The 20,605-nt window shown below is 39.3% G+C and overlaps 1 protein-coding gene across 6 annotated transcripts in view; it reads left to right on the forward strand.

Annotated features, from left to right (window-relative positions):
- Positions 1-20,605, forward strand: part of CDON (cell adhesion associated, oncogene regulated) — a 98,049-nt gene that overhangs the window by 20,610 nt on the left and 56,834 nt on the right. For all 6 annotated transcript variants that reach the window (XM_072729395.1, XM_072729397.1, XM_072729393.1 and 3 more), the window contains exons 2-4: positions 15,974-16,101; positions 18,272-18,544; positions 20,435-20,581. In XM_072729395.1, coding sequence (XP_072585496.1) covers positions 16,023-16,101; positions 18,272-18,544; positions 20,435-20,581 — 499 coding nt within the window. In that variant the 5' untranslated portion in view covers positions 15,974-16,022. The remainder of the gene's footprint in view (positions 1-15,973; positions 16,102-18,271; positions 18,545-20,434; positions 20,582-20,605) is intronic.

A 20,605-nucleotide genomic window follows, 5' to 3' on the forward strand; every position in this document is an offset into this window, starting at 1 on the left:
AGTTGGAGGGGAATGTTACTAAGGAGGAGTAGGGATGGCACTCGGGGACCAGTTGGGTATCGTTCAGTGGCAGAAACCCATCAATACCAAGAATATTAAAAATGCTGCTTTAGGGACATTTGTTGGTCACATTCAGGATGAAAAGCTAAGGGATGTCTGTATTTAATGGTCCTTTAGGAGGCGCATGTTTTAGCCTACTTTGAAACCAAATGTTGGTATTGAGCTTTTATAATACGTATGTGTAATATATAACATATATTAATATGTAATTATAATGCCTAATTATATAATCATGTGTAATATGATACACAATAACATGTAATATGTGCATGTATAATATATATGTATCCAAATGTAAAATGTGTAATATATATAAGAATATATATATACTGATTTAAGACAATGAAAACTTAGGTCTATTGATTAGTTGTTTCTCAACATTGATCTTCAAGGCCGCCATATTATATTTGAAGATTTTATATTTGGAGTAAAATGAACAACCAGCCAAAAGACATGCAGTCATTGCTTCCAAAAGCCAAATTTATTCTGAAATGGTGCTTTGCCTACTTTTCCGTTCTATTCTAATGAGACAGTGATAGTAGATGGCAGTTTCCTTTTTTTTTTTTTTTTTAAAGATTTTATTTATTTATTTGTGAGAGACACAGAGAGAGGCAGAGACACAGGCAGAGGGAGAAGCAGGCTCCCTGCGGGGAGCCCTATGTGGGACTTGATCCCAGGATCCCGAGATCACAACCTGAGCTGAAGGCAGACGCTCAACCACTGAACTACCCAGTCATCCCAGTTTTCAATTTTTTAAAAAAAGTATTCTTACTTGGCAAATTGTTGGCAAGCTTACATGGGACATACAGGTGTTTTGATTTATTTTTCAGTATTCCTGGTTATTGACATGCAGATGTTTGGGAACCGCTGCTGTAGATTAAATCTAGCAAACTGTCAGTATGCAGTTGTTCACACTGGGATATGGCTCCTCTGCAGTTTGTCCTGCTAGCTGTGTGTCCATATGTGAGATTTATGCCCCCATGTTGATGATGCATCATTATCAAGAAGGGTTCTTTTCCTTGCCACAGCCTATGTTGGCTTTTTCTCCTCCTCTAACAGAAATGGAAATGCCTCACTTAGTGTTAAGTGCACCTTCATTGTTCCATGTACTGAGGTCAGGAGGCAAGAACCTAAAGTCTCTCTATATAAAGGCTGCTTTTTAGATGTTTTATTAGTACTGCTGTTGGTTATTTTAATTAGTAGTATGTTTTATGTGCGCCCTGAGGCTGTTCAAGCAAAGAATGTAATTCAAATAAACAAAATAATATCTGATGTTTTGGAACACCCACACCTGCCATCTGGGCCTTTCCTCTTAAGGCACACTCATGTTGGCCAGGAAGCTAGGAAGAGAAAAAACGGAGATGATTATGTAGAGTTATGAAATGTCTTAAACGTAAATTCTTGGAAAGCTTGATAACCAAGTTTTTTAGATTGGTAATGCCATTTTCTTCATAAGCAGCGGTTCTTTTCTTGAAGGTAAATACAGAATTTTCATGAGAAGACCCATCTTTTCCATTGTTCTGCATGTTCCTAATGTCTTTTACATGTGTTTCTAACAGTGTTTTGGGGGTTCTGTGAGTACCTGATACATAATTTGGCTGTAAAATGGTGGATGATGCTTTCTCAATGCAAGAAAGTTTGCTAGGTAATTTCTCCAGTTTTTGTTGTTGTTTTTTTTTTTAACTTGGATATAAAGCAGAGGAGCCACCTCTCCCAAATTTTTACAATGAAATCATAAACTAGTCTCTGACTTATTTTTTCTTTTCAACTTGGCTTTTTTTTTTTTTTTTGAGTTAACACAAATACTCTCTTTTCTGTTTGCAAACTGAAGTGAACTGCATGCTTTTGACTTAATTTTTAGAACTGAAATTGTGTTGATTTTGGATACATTTGCTGGATTTTCCTTCCATTCCCTCTTTCAATTAAGTACAGTCCTTTTTGGAGTTTGCCAAAGATGAGGCAAAACTTGTGTAAGAGGTGCACCTGAGCTTTTAAGTCTTGGGTTTGGTTTTTTTTTTTTTTTTTTTCACTTAAACACAGCAGTTGTAAAATATTTGTCATAAAGCTGGAAAAAATTATGGAGTTTTTTGCCTCCCTTAGAGACAGAACCTAAGCTACACTAAATGAATAAATGTTCTATCTGACTGACATTCTCTAGGAAAAAGAAATATATCCATTTAGACTACTAACTTATTTTTTAAAAATATATTTAGCATATATTTGATTATTAAAATAGATTTAAACATTTATAATATCTTAAGAAATATTTTTAAAATGAGGGCTCCTGTCACCTTTTGAAACTTTATTATGCCTCAAAAATAGTTTTAAGTGCTATTGTTTATATATAATCCAAGAGTTAAAGATGTCAGAGACTTAGGAAATGAGATCGTGGTGTCTCTATTGTCTTATTCTACTTTATCACCACCCACCCCCCGTTCTTTCTTTCCCCTAGCTACCTTGAATATAAGTACACAATATATTTGCTTTGTGTAAATGAATGAGAAACTGCTTTTTTGTATTTTTATGCTGCAAATTCCAACTGTACTCACAATCTGGCTTAGAAAATGGGTCTAATGAAGAGATTTTAGAATATTAAGCTAAGGATACAACCCAGAGCACTCTTCAGATTCCAAGACCCACATTAATTATGTCATTATGTAAAGAATGAAGCTGTAATGTTCCCGTAAATCTCACCAAACAAAACACAACAAAACAAAACAAGACAAAAACATCCTCATGTTCATAGAAGCCAATGACGACAAGTCTTTACAAGAAGAGTCCGGCTACCAGGGTATATAGATGTTTCAACATACAGAGTGTATTCTGTAGATGTAAGGTGTGACTAGTGTTGTATATGTAGGAAACATGGAGTATCGTGTAATATAAAAAATGTTAAATGTGCCAGAACTTATATATCTAAGTCAGAATCTGTAAGCTGTGTATGCAATCACACTGCTGTTACTGTGCCAAGAAATGTGGAGTCCATTTGGAATTATCCGTACTGGTTATAGCACTGTAAGAAAATTCTTGGTGTTCTTAATTTGTTGGGAAATAGCCATTAATGAATACATTGGTTGATAACGTTGGAGTTAGGATACTGTAGTGTTTGGGGGGTGCCTGGGAGGCTCAGTCAGTTAAGTGTCTGCTTGTGGCTCAGGTCATGATCCCAGGGTCCTGTGATCAAGTCCTACGTTGGGCTTCCTTCTCAATGGGGAACCTGCTTCCACCCTCCCTCCCCCCACTGGTGTGCACACACGCACACTCTCTCCCAAATAAATAAATAAATAAATAAATAAATAAATAAATAAATAAAATCTTTTTAAAAAAAGACACTGGTTTTAAAAATCAGGTGTAATCCTAACATGATAAAAATGATTTTTTATGCCTGGTTTATCCATGAACATAATTAACAAAGGATTTTCAGAGAAGTTTTGCACAGAGGAATTATAAATGGAGTAAGTTTCTGTGTCTTCCAAGCTTGGCCAGTCTGCTACTGTGGTTTCTAGTGTGTGTGTGTGTGTGTGTGTGTGTGTGTGTGTCTTATGTGTCAGTGTGTCCTTGAATGGTCTTTTGACCATCCTTTTATTGTTGCCTAAGGTAATGCCAAAATGCAGCCACTGTTGTTTGCTACATACACACGCAGCGTAGCAGAGTTGTTCCAGCAAGCTTTGCTTTATTTCTTTCTGGTAGACAGGCTGGACCTCATGCCAAAGCTGCTACTTTGACTCTCCCAATGGGATTCAAGATGACCTGCTATATTGTGCTGTGTTTGCAAAGATATTGGGATTTTAATTGATTTTCCTACTTTCTAGTTCATCAGGGCATTGATCTTGATTATCTCTTTAACTGCGGAGCAAAGTTTTCTGGGGTGCAAGTTTTCTTCATACAGGCCAGTGTGTATTTTTACAAATCTATAGACTTAACAGTCCATTTGAGGTGATTAGGTACTGACTACATAGTAATCTGTGATTGACTTGTATGCCAATTTATGAATGTGCTTGAAGAGTCCCATTATCAATGCACGGCCACTCTTCCATGGCACTATGACAGCTTTGATGAAGCTGTGCCTGACCTAATTCCCATCACCAGCTGAACAAAGCAGGGCGCCTAAGAAATCTAGACTCCTTTTATTATTTTATGCAACCATGGTTAAAGGTGGATGAAGTCCTTGGAAACCAATGTTACTATGTTCCAGGAAACTTCTAGCTCAGCAGGTAACATAATATAAAAGTCATCATAAAGGAGGTCCAGTGCTTAGCTAACATTGATTCAAGTTTATTTGCAGCACAGATATTTTTCTTAGGTTTCTAATTTTTTCTTATTTTGCGTTTTTCCTAAATGTTTGGCTGTATACATTAGATATTTCATGGAAATGAGTTTCTCCTTGAGGTTTTATTTCCTTGTTATTAAAATGAAATCTAAACCAAACCCCAGGAGGGTGAGTCTTTTGGAACAGCCAGGGAAAATTTTGTTTCATTTGGTAAGGTCTCAGCAATGAGCTGGACATAATAACAACTATATTAAATTTATTACCTAACACTTATCTAGAGCCCCTTTTCAAATGTTGTTCATATTCCTCCTCAACCTTCATCAAAAAAAAGTTGGCCAAATGTCTGTCTGGATCTTTAGAAGATCACTCTATTCAAGTTTAACTAGTTCTTAGCAAACTTAACAATTTTTGCTCTTAGCTAGCTTTTGTTTTTTCGGTTACCATAACCCTGTTATTTTTTTCCCCCTGTGAAGCCAATCCCAGTGGCAACCTTGAAAATCTCCAGAGTGTTGATTTGTGGCAAATGTTGACTCTTTGGTGCCTGCAGACTAGTCCTCTTGAAACTTGCTGTATTTTGTCTTTTTAATAATCTATCCCGAGTCACTTTGTAGAATTTTGCTCTTTGTCCACAGCTATGTTTTAAAATATTCCTAATGTGCCTGTATGCCTCACGGTGGATGCCAGAATCATCTTATCTCCACGATTTTTGGTTTCCTGTGTTCTAGAAGCAGGATGAAATAGTGTCTTTGAAAGCCAGCAGAACAGGAACACTTGACTTTTTTTTTTTTTTTTTAAACACGCAAATATTGTGAATAGAAACAAACTCGGCACTTAGACCCCTTCGCTTTTGGTGTGTAATTAGGACCACACTGACTCCTATTGCAGCTGGCAGCTCTTCACTGTGGCCTTTTTCTGCTGGTGACCTTTGATCCCAGTGACCTTTCCTGGGGTTAGTCCTAGGCCCTTTTCATTGTGTTGGAGCCGAAGTGGCTCATGTGGAGTTGATTATTTCTTTGCTCATTTGGCCTTTTTGGTGCCATAACTCCACGTCACTTCCATTTTATTCCTCTACTTTTGACGGTCCACAGTGAAAGGAAATGCTTTTGCAGGCAGCAGGATCAGTCTGTATGCTTGGCTGACTCGATTGAGCCTGGGGAGGGGGGTGGTAATGGGGGGGGGGAGGGCTGTGAGGTCTGTAGGTGTCAACAGTTTTTAAGGGTGATCTGAATGATTGTGCAATCATTATGTGCTCATCAAATGGACACTCCGTAAGGAGAGAGCTACCACGAGTTACTGATGTGGATCTGGCTGCTTAATGTCCTACAGCTCTACATTTAGAAGATTTATATGTTCCTCCTACAGCCTCCGAGCTACTTGGCAGGTCAGAGCATGCATCACTGTCAACTGCACATGCTTGCTTTAAGGGATTCTTTCATTTCTCAAAGAAGGAGAATAACCCCCGCAGATTAACGTGCTATTAGATGGTATATTTGTTGCAACTGGACTCATGATAGCACTTTGCTGCTTTTCCTCACCCTCCTGCCCCTACCCACTCCTCCGGTAGAGTCCCTGAAAGACGTGTGGCAGCTGTTACTCTCATTTTTTGAGGCCCATGTGTACAGCGTGAGGACTGTTGTGGATCAAAGGTTTGAGTGATCACGAAGGAGTCAACAGTTAAGGAATGTGTCCGATTACCCTAAACTGGGTGTTAGGTACACAGCTGCTGAATTCCTGAACTCTCCATCTGGAACCCATGATGCATTGTGTATTGGCTAGTTGAATTTATATATTTTTTAAAAAAGGTAGATGGGTATGAAATTCAGTGACATTTTGAAACTCATTTTTAAGAAAGCTGAGTGTTCATCCCTAGTTCATCCCCTTTTCCTTCTTTGTTTTGAAAGTTATTAAATAATGGTATAGATAGCGTGGATTATTTTAAGTGAGGAATTGCAATTGCTAGGCCTTCCTACCTGGCGGATTTCTTTAGGCTTCTCCCCTCTTCAAAAGAAAGTAACACTTTCATCTGTCATTGTCCCCTCAGATCTCTTCCCCTCAAATCTCTGAAGCACTACAGGTTTCTTTCTATTTGCCTCCTCGATCTCTTTCTTAAAGTTCCGCTTATGGCCAACTCAACTCATTTTCTCTACACCTTAAGGGCCACACTCTCCATCCCCTGCCACCATCAAAACAATGACAAGAAGCCATGGAAAACCCTGCTGCTCCTTGTGTGTTCCCTGTATCTAGTGAGCCCACGTCATACACTCACTTGTCCAAGGAGAAATCTGGACAGCAGCCTTGTTCCTCTATTGAAGGTGAAAGCAGTGGGGGAACGGAAGTGGACGGTGATATATTCCAAAGGTGTCTTAAGGGATCATTTCTTTCCCGGTCCAGATCATTCAGTATCCAAGTCCTATCCATGCCACCTTATAATACCATCTGGCAATATGTCCATGTCTATTTTTTTTTTTTTTTTTACTCTTTTAAATCTATCCCCTGCTAGTTCTCTGCTATAGGCTCCGATCTTCATTCTCCAGGGCCTTCTAACCTCTATTCCTCCTCTCAGCCATGCTCCACATGGCAGCGTCAGTGATTTTTCAAAGGCACAAGTCAGATCTTGTCCTTTGCCTGCTTAAAAGCCATTAATACTCCCCTTTCAGGATAAAAGCCAAATACCCGGACCTGGTTCATATTATCCTGTACGCTGTGGCTTCTGCTCACCTATGCCGCCTTCCTCCGCACCCCTTGTTTCCTCCTCATACTCTGCTCTGCAGCCGTACATCCTTGCTGTTTTTAATTCTCTACACATACAGCTCCTCTCTTTGGAGCATCACCTCCCCTTGCTTTTTCTACCTCCCTTCCTCCCTCCTGTCCCCCAGACTCATCCATTCAGATTCACCTGATCATTGTTTCCATGAGAAGTCTTCTTAAAACTTCTAAGTCCAGGTAGAGTGACCCTTCTGTGGTACACCTGGGTGGCTTAGTGGTTGAGCATCTGCCTGTGGCTCAGGTCGTGGTCCCCGGGTCCTGGGATCAAGTTCTGCATCAGGCTCCCCAGAGGGAAGCCTATGCCTATGTCTCTGCTTCTCTCTGTGTCTCTCATGAATAAATAAATAAAATCTTAAAAAAAAAAAAAAGTGACCCTTCTGTGTTTCCTGTAGCGCTTTGCTTTATTTTGTGGCTCACCCATCCCCTCTCCCTTAACCACTTGAATTCCCGAGAACCTTTATTTCCTAAAAGCATTGCCTCTTAGTGAAAACTGTTTCTGTCAATTCTGATGGGAAAAAGTCATGATGTATTCCATCTTCATCCAAGATAGCCACAGTTTTCATAGAGAAACGAGTCAACTGAGCAATAAAAGCAAATTTGTAAACAATTTGTATAGGTGATAAACAGTATTTTGAAGGAAAATACAGTATGGTGAAGTTATGGTGCTCAACCAAGAAGAGAAGACTTGAGGCTGGTGGCTGATGGAGGAGTGCCTAGAGGAAGTCCTTCTCCCTTCCAAGATGGCGAAGAGGCAGGAGATTGGCCTGCAGACAGCAGGTCTTTTTAAGGAGTGATCTGCATTCACATTTAACTTAAAAACAGACTGACCACACAGAAAAACACCTGATGGCAAAACAAAGGCTGGACACAGGAGTGCTCCCCAACTGGTAGAAAAGGTGCCCACAGTGCAGAGAGATTAGCGGAATGTGCTCCCTGTCCTCCCACTCACTTGGCACCTGTACACAGAGCACCGGGTTTGGGCTTCATCCAAATTCAGCGGGCCATTCCAGTTCTCCTAGATGAGGCTTTTTGGATAAAAACCATGGGGTCATGGAAACTGGTGGGTTTATCTTTGCCCAAAGCTGTAATATCAAAGTACCGCTTTTTCATTTCTGATTGAAAAAGTCATGATGCCAAATAAGAAGCCATCCAAAAAGTGGAATGACTGCAGGGACCCTTGTGGCGAGATGGTTAGTCATTCTGACAGGTGAGTCCATGTTTGGGTGGCTTCTCTGTCACTTCCCTCATCTGACCTCGAGCCCTAGGGAGGCAAATGTCCTGTCGGAGGCTGAGTTCCTAGCAGAGCCCAGCACATGTAAGATAGATTCCTGTTTTGAACTCTGAATATATTTTACAAATATATTGACTAAAGTCAATGCCCTGTGTATGGCATTAATTGACTGAGTATTTTCTGGAAAAAATAGAAGAAATCTTTGAGAAGTCTGTGGAGAAAACATAGCTTCTTAGCTAAATTATTAAAATATTCAAAATGAGGAAAACTTTTATAGAAGATTTACAATTCGATGTGATTTAAGGTCAAGGTAGCTCAATGAGTTAAAAAAAAAAAAGTGTATATTTGACTTCCCTAATAGAAATTGTGCTGATAGCACTTATTCAAAAATTTTTAAGTAGACATGTTTTATTTTTTTCTTTTGTTTAGCTACTGCAGAAGACTCATTTTTTTAAGGCAACAGGAGAAAAAGCATGTTATGGAATAAATTATTTGAAAATAAAGGCCAATCTTTTGTTTCTAGAGAAAAATTACTGTATCATGCAGAATAAGATGGTGGGTTTTTTTCTTTTTCTTTCAAGATTATTTATTTATTTATTTATTTATTTATTTATTTATTTATTTATTTATTTTTTTTTTTGAGAAAGAGCATGAGCGGGGGAGAGGGAGAAGCAGACTCCCCACTGAGCAGGGAGCCTGATGTGGGGCTCGATCCCAGGACCCCAAGATCATGACCTGAGCCGAAGGCAGACACTTAGCCGACTGAGCCACCTAGCTGCCCTGAATAAGATGGTTTTAGAAAAGGAAATTAAAGAATTTTCTCTTTTGAAAGCCTTGCATGGATCCCAAGTAGAGTTTTTATTCACAGATTAATCACAGTTATTCCCTAAAACTGAAAAGAAACTAGAAGAAAGTTTGATATAGGAGTCTAGGGAGGGGGATAATTCAGAGAGACGGCTTTAATCATCCTTAGGGAAGCAGAGGCATTGCTTCAAAAACAAAGGAATCAAATCTAGAAATTCAGGAAAGACTTTTCCCAAAGGATTATTCTGGCAGCATGTTGAAAAGAGGTTATAAAAGCATTAAGTTCATAACCTGAACAATAAGTTAAGTAAATGTTAGGGAAGTATTTCCTTTCTTATTCTAGAACCAGGCATACCTTTAGCTTGCTTTTGCCAACAGAAATGCTGCTAAGCCTGGGCTGGCATAAAAGTACAGTTTGTTATATTAGACAAATTGCCTTCTACATAGATGTGAAGGAGAGCTTAAAGGACGCCCCATGACTACACCAGTCACCTTCAGGAACAGCAGGCTAGGACTGAGGGAGCAGCACTCATCCCATGCAAAAGTGGGGAGCCCTCCAATGATTTTTTTTTGGAGGAAAGAGTTGTCCCTCAATTTATAGGTTTAGTGGGGTACTACCTGTAGCTGTTCTGTTTTGGGTTTGGGTTTTTTGTACCCTCTAGAGTCTTTTTTTTTTTCCAGAGAGATTGTACTACCAGGTGCTTTCTTGGGAGCATCTTCTCACTTAAATCAGCCACTCAGAACTGCAGTGAAAAGAATAGAATTATGTTGTCCATTAACTTCCTCTGAAGATACGAAGGGGATAGAAGAACTTCCTCATGCTCATGTTAATTTCTTCTGAGACCAGTGGGTTGGATAAGTCTCAGGAGTTCTGATTTTCACATAGGGAATTGATCACGTCTTTGCTAATGTCCAATAGGAAGACAAGAACAACCCAACTTAAGATCCAGTGCCTGGAGTTATTACCTGTAGTAGTTTAGGGAAGTAGAGGTGTTTAAATGCTTTATGGACAAGAAAAGCAGTAAGGGAAGGGAGAATAAAGTTTTGAAATGAATGATAATTTACTATTTTGAATGCTAGCAAATCTTGGCAAAAAAGCTTTGTCAGCAGTTTTTGTATACAAATTTATTTTTGGAGAAATACATGTTATAAATTAAAATCACCCAGTATAACAACAGTGACCCTGCATCCTGCTTTACAATAAATTTTGGATAAAAAGCAGAGATTTTTGTGTCTGTGTGTTTTTTGTAATTGGAAGTTTAGATTAACAAGTGTTGATAAATGTCCGCATTGTCCATTCCTTTTACTTTTTTTTGCAGTTCTCTCTCTCTCTCTCTTTTTTTTTTTAAGATTTATTTATTAGAGAGAGGGAGTATGCATGTTGGGGTTGGGGAAGGGACAGAGGGAGACGGAGAGAGAATCTTAAGCAGACTCTGTGCTGAGCATGGAGCCTGACACAGGGCTCGATCTCAGGACCCCGAGACCATAACCTGAGCCCAAACCAAGAGTCAGACTCAACTGACAGCCATCCAGGTGCACCTTGTAGTTACTTTTGTGTAAATTTATTTATTTTTAAATATTTTATCTATTCATGAGAGACAGAGAGGCAGAGACACAGGCAGAGGGAGAAGCAAATTCCTTGGAAGGAGCCCGATGTGGGACTCGATCCCGGACCCCAGGATCACGCCCTGAGCCAAAGGCATATGCTCAACCACCGAGCCACCCAGGCATTCCTATTTTTATGTAAATTTAGATTATTGCTTTTTCCCTAATATATTAGACAGGAAATGTTACTCTGTGCCTTATCAAATATTTTAATTAATTGCCCAAACTCATGTTTTACATCTATGCATTGCTCACCACAGTAAAAGGATGTAGAACATTCTCTGGTGACTGGGAGTCTACCCCCCACTATGCTGATGGAGGTTATTGGGGATAAGGTTGTACATTATTGCTTTTTATGGGGAAAGCTACTTGACAGTATGTATGTTAAGAGTATTTTTTTTTTTTTTAATTTATGATAGGCACACAGTGAGAGAGAGAGAGGCAGAGACACAGGCAGAGGGAGAAGCAGGCTCCATGCACCGGGAGCCCGATGTGGGATTCGATCCCGGGTCTCCAGGATCGCGCCCTGGGCCAAAGGCAGGCACCAAACCGCTGCGCCACCCAGGGATCCCCTGTTAAGAGTATTAAAAATGTTTGTATTGGGGCGCCTGGGTGGCTCGGTTGGTTAAGCATCTGACTCTTGATTTTGGGTCAGGTTGTGATCTCAGGGTCATGAGATCAGACCCCGTGTTGGCCTCTGTGCTCAGCAGGGAGTTTGCTTCTTTCTCTCTCCCTCTGTCCTTGCCCCCCAACTTGTGCACGTGCTTTCTCTCTCTCCGTCCCTCCCTCTAAAACAAACAAAATATTAAAAAAAAATTATACTCCTTGACTCAGTAATTCCACTTTAAAAAATCTACCCTGGGGCAGCCCAGGTGGCTCAGCGGTTTAGTACACCTTCAGCCCAGGGCCTGATCCTGAAGACCCGGGATCGAGTCCCATATCAGGCTCCCTGCATAGGGCCTGCTTGTCCCTCTGCCTGTGTCTCTGCTGCTCTCTCTCTCTCTCTCTGTCTCTCATGAATAAAAAAAAAAAAAAAGATAGTCATACAGCATTATCTGTAATAGCAAGACAAATACACATGTATATACACACATATAAAGAAATGTAGCTTAATTATCCAAAAGGAGGTGGCTAAGTAAATTAAAGTATATCTATTCAGTAAAGTATCTGTATCATTATATAACAGCTGTTATAAATTGTGTTTATGAATTATTTAATGAGTAAAAATGATTATTAGATAAAAATGAATAAAGCAGGATTTAAAACTATATTAGCATGTATGTTATAATCTCAGTTCTGTATATATACATATACGAAAAGGATTAGAAGGACATGCGTCAAAACCTTGATGTGCTATGTTTAGGTGGTAAAATTGTGTTTACTTGCTTTTGTTCTGTGCTGAAATCTAGGGTTTGTCAATGAATATTTGTAGAAACTTTCTGTTAACAATTTCTACTTGTAAAAGTAACATATTCATTGTAGAATGTGTGAAGAAAACTTCGAATATTTTGTTTAAAATATCATCTGGCATGTTAACCACAATTGGGTGCTTTAAAATTTTTTTTAAATGAGAAAAACACAAGTTTAAAATGTGACATTGTAATTTAAATCAGAATTCTATTCCATCTGATATAATTTAGATCAGAATTCTGTTTTTAATTTTTCCATGAGAATATTTGAATGTTGCATATGCTAAAACAGAGGTCAGATAGCCTTTGGCAAGTGATATGCCAAAAACGGTGCGTGGTGGAGTGGGCTGTTGTGATCCTACCATGCTGCCCACTGTTTCCAGATCAGAAGAGAGGGTAAGAGGATGATGGAATAACAATAATAACAATTTCTGAGGCTGTTGTCTCCCTTGCCAAGGTAAATTTCTGTAGGTAAGAAAACTAAGAAAAGAAACATACATGTTAAGGCCACTGGCCTATTGGTACAAAGATGGTAGGAGCCTTGTTCAGGTCTGGTAAACTTGGCCAAGCAAACAAAATTGTTCATTTGCTATAGCAATGCGGGGGAAATACTCAAATATTTACATTATATGTAAATGTAAATATATATAGTTGTTTTCCAATGACTTCTTAGTTCAATAACAATCACACTAGTATTAAGAGTCTCCTTTTTTTTTTGGACAAAGATAGTACTTTTGGAAATGACAGCATTAAACAATTTTCCATCAGTGCTAATGGCTATGTCCTGCTTTATACATCATCTCACCTGCCTTGTGGTCAGCAATGTTTATTTGTGAGATTGGACCTAGGTTACTGTTTGTGGCCATTGAATGTAATTTCAAGCTCCCTGGCTCCTCTTGCAGTAGCATCCAGGTCCTTGTTCTTGTTATCACAGTTCTTTAACAAACCCAGCAGGCTCTCCTTGGGTAAATATAAACCAAGTCAACAAGTATTTATGTTATGGTCGTAAGTTCTTTCCAACCTCCAGAATCAACTGACAGCATATTGCAAGTAACCTCATAGAATTCATAAAGGATGGTCCTGTGGGATCATTTAGGTAGCAATAATGAGCTGTGAAGTTTTAAAGGACAGCTGTAAAGTTACTCAGCAGATCATGTGCTAGGGTTAAAGTTGACTCTGGTATTTGTTTCACTGCTTTTTGATAAATAAATAGTCGAGGAAAGATTTGGCAAAAGGAAGAGCGCCCCTTCTTGTCCTCGTTCTCTGAGGACAGCGGCTCCTGTTAACAAATTATTTCAATGTTTACTTTCCCTTGACTGCTTACCAGTGGTGTGTCAGTCCTTGCCCTTGAACCAAAGGAGAATTCAAATAAACCAAAAAAGATTTTCACACAGCTGGCCTCTTCCGCCAGTGAGTGGTACCAAAATATCCTCTCCCACTTTTTAAAAGAGGTCAGCAAGAAAAAAAACTTAAAAGGCAGCCTGTGATTTGATGATCTGTGATCTAGATAAACTTGAGTTTGCAACTCAGATTTTGGAGTGCATGGCATAGAGACGGGAGCAGATCCTGGGAGACGTTATTTGATTTAATAGAAGCCATACTTAAGGTGCCTTGCTTTGTATTTCTACCCAATTTTATCAATGGTTAGAATTAACCTTTGCGTAAGTGAATATGAACATAAAATTCCCATTTCTAAAATGTCATTAATGTTGCTCTTTCAGTACATTTTGTTGTATTCCGTAGTCAGGGATTCTGTGGCCAGCCCTGGCCAAGTAGGAATGTGGGGCAGAATTTGCAGACATAGTAACCAGTCTGTGGATCTCTAGCCTAGCAGGGTGCCAGGCATATGGTAGGCACTTACTATATTTTTGCTGATTTTAAAAAGCATGAAATATATATATATATATACACATATATATATATACATGAAACAAATGAATAAAAAATATAGCTAGAATATGCTGAAATCACACGAGATGACAGTTCTCATTAAATACTACCCTTTAAGATACTTCTGGGAATTGCATTATATTAAGGTATTCCTTTCATTAAAAAAAAAAAAAACCACCAAAAAACATTTATTTAGTGCCTGTTTTCGGTTAGGTATTAGCACTTACAATGTTAAATATGAGCTTGTTCTTGCCTTTAAGGAGGACATAGTTATGTAGCCAGATAAATTGCAGAACAGAGTGATGAGTGCAGTGGTAGATATGTGTCCGAGGCGTAGAGGCAGCATAGAGGAGGAATGGACTGTATCTGGAGGGTGGCATGGACATTGTTAATTTTAGTAATTTTATTTATTGTGTTTATTGTCCATCATTACCACTAGAATGTAAGGGGTACATTTTTGCCTGTTACTTATTCATATATATATATATATATATATATATATATATATATATATATTTACTTATTTAAGAAGTAATTATTTACTTATTTAAAAAATAATTACTTATTTATTATTTACTTATTTAAAAAAATAACTTGTCAAAGAGAGAGCAAGTGAGCAAGTGTGCACAAGCAGGGGGAGGGGGAGAGGGAGAGGGAGAAACATGTTCTCCGCGGAGCAGGGAGCCCAACATGGGGCTCGATCCTAGGACCCTGGAATCGTGACCTGAGCTGAAGGCAGATGTTTACCCAACTGAGCCACCCAGGCATCCCCTATTTATATATTTTTAAATTGTTCTCTCCTTAGCTTCTAGAATAGTACCTGGCATGTAATAATCATTCCATAAGTATTTGTTGCATGGATAAATGATTTTTTATAGCTATTGCTAAATTCCCTCCAAAAAAGAATTTACCGATTGTATTTCCACCAACAGTGGGTGATAGCCATTTTTACCCACAGCCTTACCAGTGCTGGGTTTTGTGAAACTTTTTTTTTTTTAGCTTTCCCTGAATGTGCCATACTGTCTTCACATTAAAAAAACACACACACAAAAACAAACCTTCTTGACTGCCGTGTGTCTCCAGCAATTTTCCCTGTTTTTCTGTTGCCCTTTGATAGCAGGGCCCTAGAAGGAATTTTCTGTGCTTTCTTCATTTCCCTCCTTCCATTCTGTCCTGAACCCACCATCCGATACTCCATCAGTAAACAGTGCTATCATGGATTCTGTTACACCAGAAACTAAGTATTATCCTTGACACATCTTTCCATCATACTCTAGAGCCAAGTCTTCAGGAATTCTGTTGGTTGCACCTTGGGATACATTCTGAGTCCAGCTACTCCTCACCACCTCCGCAGTTGACTCACTGGTCTGACCCACCATGTGCTCATCTCTCTCCTGAGTGGTTACGTTACCTCCTACTTGGTCTCCCTCTTCCCTTCCTGCCACAGTTTCATCTGGTCTCACCACAGTGGTCTTTGGGTCTACAAAAAGCACTGACATGGTGTCTGGCACCTGCTAAGCACCATGTAAATGTTTGTTGTTTTTGTTACCATTTCTATTTTGGGACCATAAAGGGTGTGTGTGTGCATTTTGAGGATGGTGAGTTTCAGATGCTTGTAAAATGTACAAACAAATGCACTAATGGCCGCTGAATGTGTTCACTTGAAATGATTGATTCTGTATAATTGGAGGTGTCTTAGTGCCTTGGAAAGATGAACAAAACTTCCAGCGTTAACTTAGGGTCTAGAGATCAGCTTGTGAATTGGGGAGATACAGATCATCCGGTGCCTTGTATTTGCCACACTCTGTCTAGAGCTTCCAAAATCGATGGCAGCCATCATGCTCACAACTATGATTATTCAGATACAAGGTTTTTAGCTCTTTTGTGGGATAAAGATCTTTAGATGATCTTTTCTTTCTTTTTCTGGATGTCTTTTAGTGAGCCAAAGCCCGGAAGTCTGTCCTGCCTGCTTCTGTAATCTGGCGCTATGCATCCAGATCCTCGGCCCTTACAGACACTGCTGTATGTTGTTACACTTACGATTCTATGCCCTTCTGTGAATTCAGGTAAGAGCTGAAGAATGGTCGTGTTTGTTTGTTTTTTTTTTTTAGGTTTTAAATTTTAATTCCAGTATAGTTAACATACAGTGTTATATGAATTTCAGGAGTATAATACAGCCATTCAGCAGTTCTATACAAGACTCAGTGCTCAGCATCATTAAGTGTGCCCTTTAATCCCCAAGAATGGTCAGGTCTAAACTCAGTGAGGCTTTTCGTCTCCTTAATCCTATAAAAAACAAACTTGACCTTCAAATCTTCGCTGATAACAATGGTTTCCAAAGACATCTCTAAGATTTGTTTGACCCAGGCGCATGATTTAAAAACTGATTAATTCAGCAATTTCAGGATCTCTTGGTAGTGTTTCTGGGCATTGGCAGGCCTTCCCATCATTGTCCTTATAATTTATTCCTCTTGTTGCCTTAAAAACAAACATTGTCCTATCGTGCTCTTTCAACAAGAGGATATGTTCCAAATGTCTGGATTAGAAAATCATACCAGGAATAAAATGCTGACTACATACCACTGAAGAAATTTTAGAATCAGCATGTATTAGTATGCAGCATGGAGAGCACTTGGTTCAAATCCCAGATCTGCCACTTTCTCACGTGACTTGTCTGAGTTTTTCTTCTTCTCTCTTACTGAAAAGCTTAAAAGTGTTTATTGTTCAATGTGTGTATAAGCCCAAGCCCAGTGTATGGCCTGCGTGTGTTTCTTTTAATTTTAGATTCATGTACAGATTTCTATGTAAGTATATAGAAATACAAGTGATATTTACTCATTAAGTTATGTTTATTTTGTCTGTTAAGAATACTGTACGACTGTATTGGATTTGTAAGCAAAAAAGCTGATTTGCTGGTTTTATTTCTGTTTTTGTTTTGCTGAACAACCACGTCAGGGGTTAGTCAAGAGAGACACTTTCCTCAGACTTCTTTTTTTTAAAAAATATTTTATTTATTTATTTATTCATGAGAGACACAGAGAGAGAGGCAGAGACACAGGTAGAGGGAGAAGCAGGCTCCCTGTGAGGAGCCTGGTGCGGAGCTCAATCTCAGGTCCCTGGGATCACAACCTGAGCTGAAAGCAGATGCTCAACCACTGAGCCATCCAAGTGCCTCTCAGTCTTCATTTCTGGTGAAATATCCTGTGAAAGTAGAGTCAACGATTTATTGGCGAGTTTTTCCTTTGAAGTACTTTATTCTCCCAGATTAACAGTATCCTTGCCCGCCCCTCCGCCCCAACTCTTTGGATGTTGGGGGAGGGATCTGTTTTGATCCATTAGTGTGAGAACCCACCCTCTCCTCCAAGTTGCTGAGGAAATGACATCACAAATGAAACTATTCTCAACACCAAATAAAACTATTAAAGTGGATACTCTACTTAGTCTTATATCCAAAAAAGGATAGACTCTGTATTTCAGCATGGCTTCTGAACGTTCGACTTCTGCTTTCCCAAAAGTTGAATGTTATTTTATAGTAAAGGTAAGTAATAACGACCATAGCCATTACTCATAGAATAACTCACTCTTAAAATCAAATCCTTGGTGATGTAGGAGAGAAATCTTTTTATTTTGCAAGTTATCTTCACTTTTTCAGATTCTTAACTTGCATCTCTTAGAAGCTGTTTCATAAAAAGAGCCATTTGCCATTTCTCAGTTGGAGAATTGGTATGTTGTCTGATTTCTACCTTAAGGTTTCTTTTTTTTTTTAAGGTTTCTTTTTTTTTTTTAAGTTTTTTTTTTTTATTTACTTGAGAGAAAGTGAGCAAATGAGAGCATGAGCAGGGAGGAGGGGCAGAGGGAGAGGGAGAAGCAGACTCCCCGCTGAGCAGAGAGCCAGACGTGAGGCTCCATCCCAGGACCTGGAGATCATGACCTGAGCCAAAGGCAGATGCTCAACCCATGAGCCACCCAGGTGCCCGATTGTAAAGTTTCTCTTCTACCCTAATTGTTAAGTCCTAGGATAATGTGTTGCCCTTCTTTCCTTCCAAAACTGGGCATATAAAATATTCCTAGAACTTTTACAAGCATTAGGAATTGTAAGGTATGTTGAAATAATAGCTTGCCTTTAGTTATATAGTTTCAGATGAAATGTATTCAACATACTCTTCTCTCTCTCTCCCTCATCTCCTTTCTCCCCTCCCCCCCACACCTTTGCACATGTGGAACGTTTCCTTGTAGACTTGGCACCTTATTTTATTTCTGAGCCACTATCCGCTGTCCAGAAACTTGGTGGACCTGTAGTACTACATTGTTCTGCTAAACCTGTGAACGCTCACATCTCATGGTTGCATAATGGAAAAAGATTGGATAGAAACATGGAACAGATTAAGATTCATCAGGGGACTTTGACTATTCTGTCTCTTAATCCCTCCCTTTCGGGTTCCTACCAGTGCGTTGCCAACAATAGCATCGGTGCAATTGTGAGCAGCCCTGCAACAGTATCCACTGCTGGTGAGTTTAATTTTGTCCCTAATATCTATGCTTTTTTCCTAGAATTACTGTTAGTACTTGCATTTTTGAATAGAAGGAAGAATGTGGGCTCTGGAGTAAACACATACTCATTGCAGCCTTGACTCTTATGTGTTTAACTTGGGGGAGATGTACTTGAACCTCAGTGAGCCTAGTCTCATGTTTTCACCTGTAAGAGAGGCGTGGAAATAACTTTTACATGGTTAGGACCGTTTTCTAATGCAAATTCTGAATTCCTTTTTGAGTATATAGAAGACCTTAACATCACCAGCAGCAAAAAAGCTGTTGTCTGCTTTGACATTCAGTAGTTTCGTGCAGTCCTTTATCTTTCATATCTAATTGTTTTATTTGTCTTGATTACTGAGTGATTTTAATTTATGTAATTGAAACCAGGCTAAGGAAGCAGGAAAAAAATAATTGACTGTAGAGAAAGGAATGTTGAGGATTGAACTTATGGAAAATCTGGAATGTGGTGGTTTTCTTAGTAGGTTTAAGCCATCTGCCTTTCAAATGGTGATGGCTTCCAGTAATGGAAAATGTCTTTGTAAGGGCACCCCTATTTACAGAACAAATCTGGATTCCCCAGGAGTCGTGAGTTTGTCATAACTGAGAAGAGTAAATGTTTTTGTAGAGCTGTGACCCATGGACAGCTCCAAGACACACACTGGAAGGCCAAATTCCTAGTGGCAGGCGGTTAAATGCTTTCAGCATTGGAGATAATAAAGAGCACTTCCATGCAGGCTCCATCTGTAGTTAACTTTTAAGTAGTGAGAGGAACTTTTTTAAATAAAGATTTTATTTATTTATTCATGAGAGACACACAGAGAGGCAGAGACACAGGCAGAGGGAGAAGTAGGCCCCCTAAGGGGAACCTGATGTGGGACTTGATCCCAGGACCCTGGGATCATGACTTGAGCCAAAGGCAGATGCTCAACCACTGAGCCACCCAGATGCCCCAATAATGAGAGGAGTTGAGAGAGAAATGATATATTGCTTGGTTTCTTGATGTCCTAGGTTTCATGCCTATAAGCCACTTTATTGCAGTGGGAATAGCTACATGCAGAATGAAGATGCATAGGGAAAGTGTGTTTTGATGAGGGACTGGATTTGAAAAGGATTTATCCTGACAGAATGGGAAGGATGATGTTTTACAGTTGTCCCTGATGTTTTAAGAACAGCCTGCCTTTTTTAAAAATTAATTTATTTTTGTATATTTTTTTGTTGGAGTTCAATTTGCCAACATATAGTTTAACATCCAGTGCTCATCCTGTCAAGTACCCCCCTCAGTACCCTTCACCAAGTCACCCCATCCCCCCACCCACCTCCCCTTCCACTACCCCTTGTTCATTTCCCAGAGTTAGGAATTTCTCATGTTCTGTCTCCCTCTCTGATATTTCCCACTCATTTTCTCTCCTTTCCCCTATAATCTCTTTCACTATTTTTTATATTCCCGAATGAATGAAACCATATAATGTTTGTCCTTCTCCGATTGACTTACTTCACTCAGCATAATACCCTTCAGTTCCATCCACGTTGAAGCAAATGATGGGTATTTGTTGTTTCTGATCAGCCTGCTTTTTTTTGCACTCTTCTGGAAGCATTGACTTCAGGGAAAAAGGGTGCCATGATGTAGCTCGAGCCCTCAACCAGGCACCCCTACTCCCAACTACTTTTCTGAGATTGAAAAAGAATAATCACGCTACTCTGTGAACTGGGATTAGCTGCCACAAACCGCCATGTTGCAGATGTGGCTTCTAGATTTTATATTTCCTTTGGGGGAAGAGAGTTCAAGTTTGCCTTTATTTGTTTGTTTGTTTGTTTGTTTATTTATTTATTTATTTATTTATTTATCTACTTATTTATTTATTTTAGTTCTTGGTGATTTCGGTTCAGCAGCAAAGCATGTTGTTACAGCAGAAGAAAAAAGTACTGGTTTCATTGGCTGCAAGATTCCAGATAGTAACCCCAAGGCCGAGGTGCGCTATAAAATCCGGGGAAAGTGGCTCAAACAGTCCACAGGTGAGACTTTTTACAGGAAGCCAA

Source organism: Vulpes vulpes, chromosome 12 (assembly GCF_048418805.1).
Source record: "Vulpes vulpes isolate BD-2025 chromosome 12, VulVul3, whole genome shotgun sequence".
Classification (NCBI taxonomy): Eukaryota; Metazoa; Chordata; class Mammalia; order Carnivora; family Canidae; genus Vulpes; species Vulpes vulpes.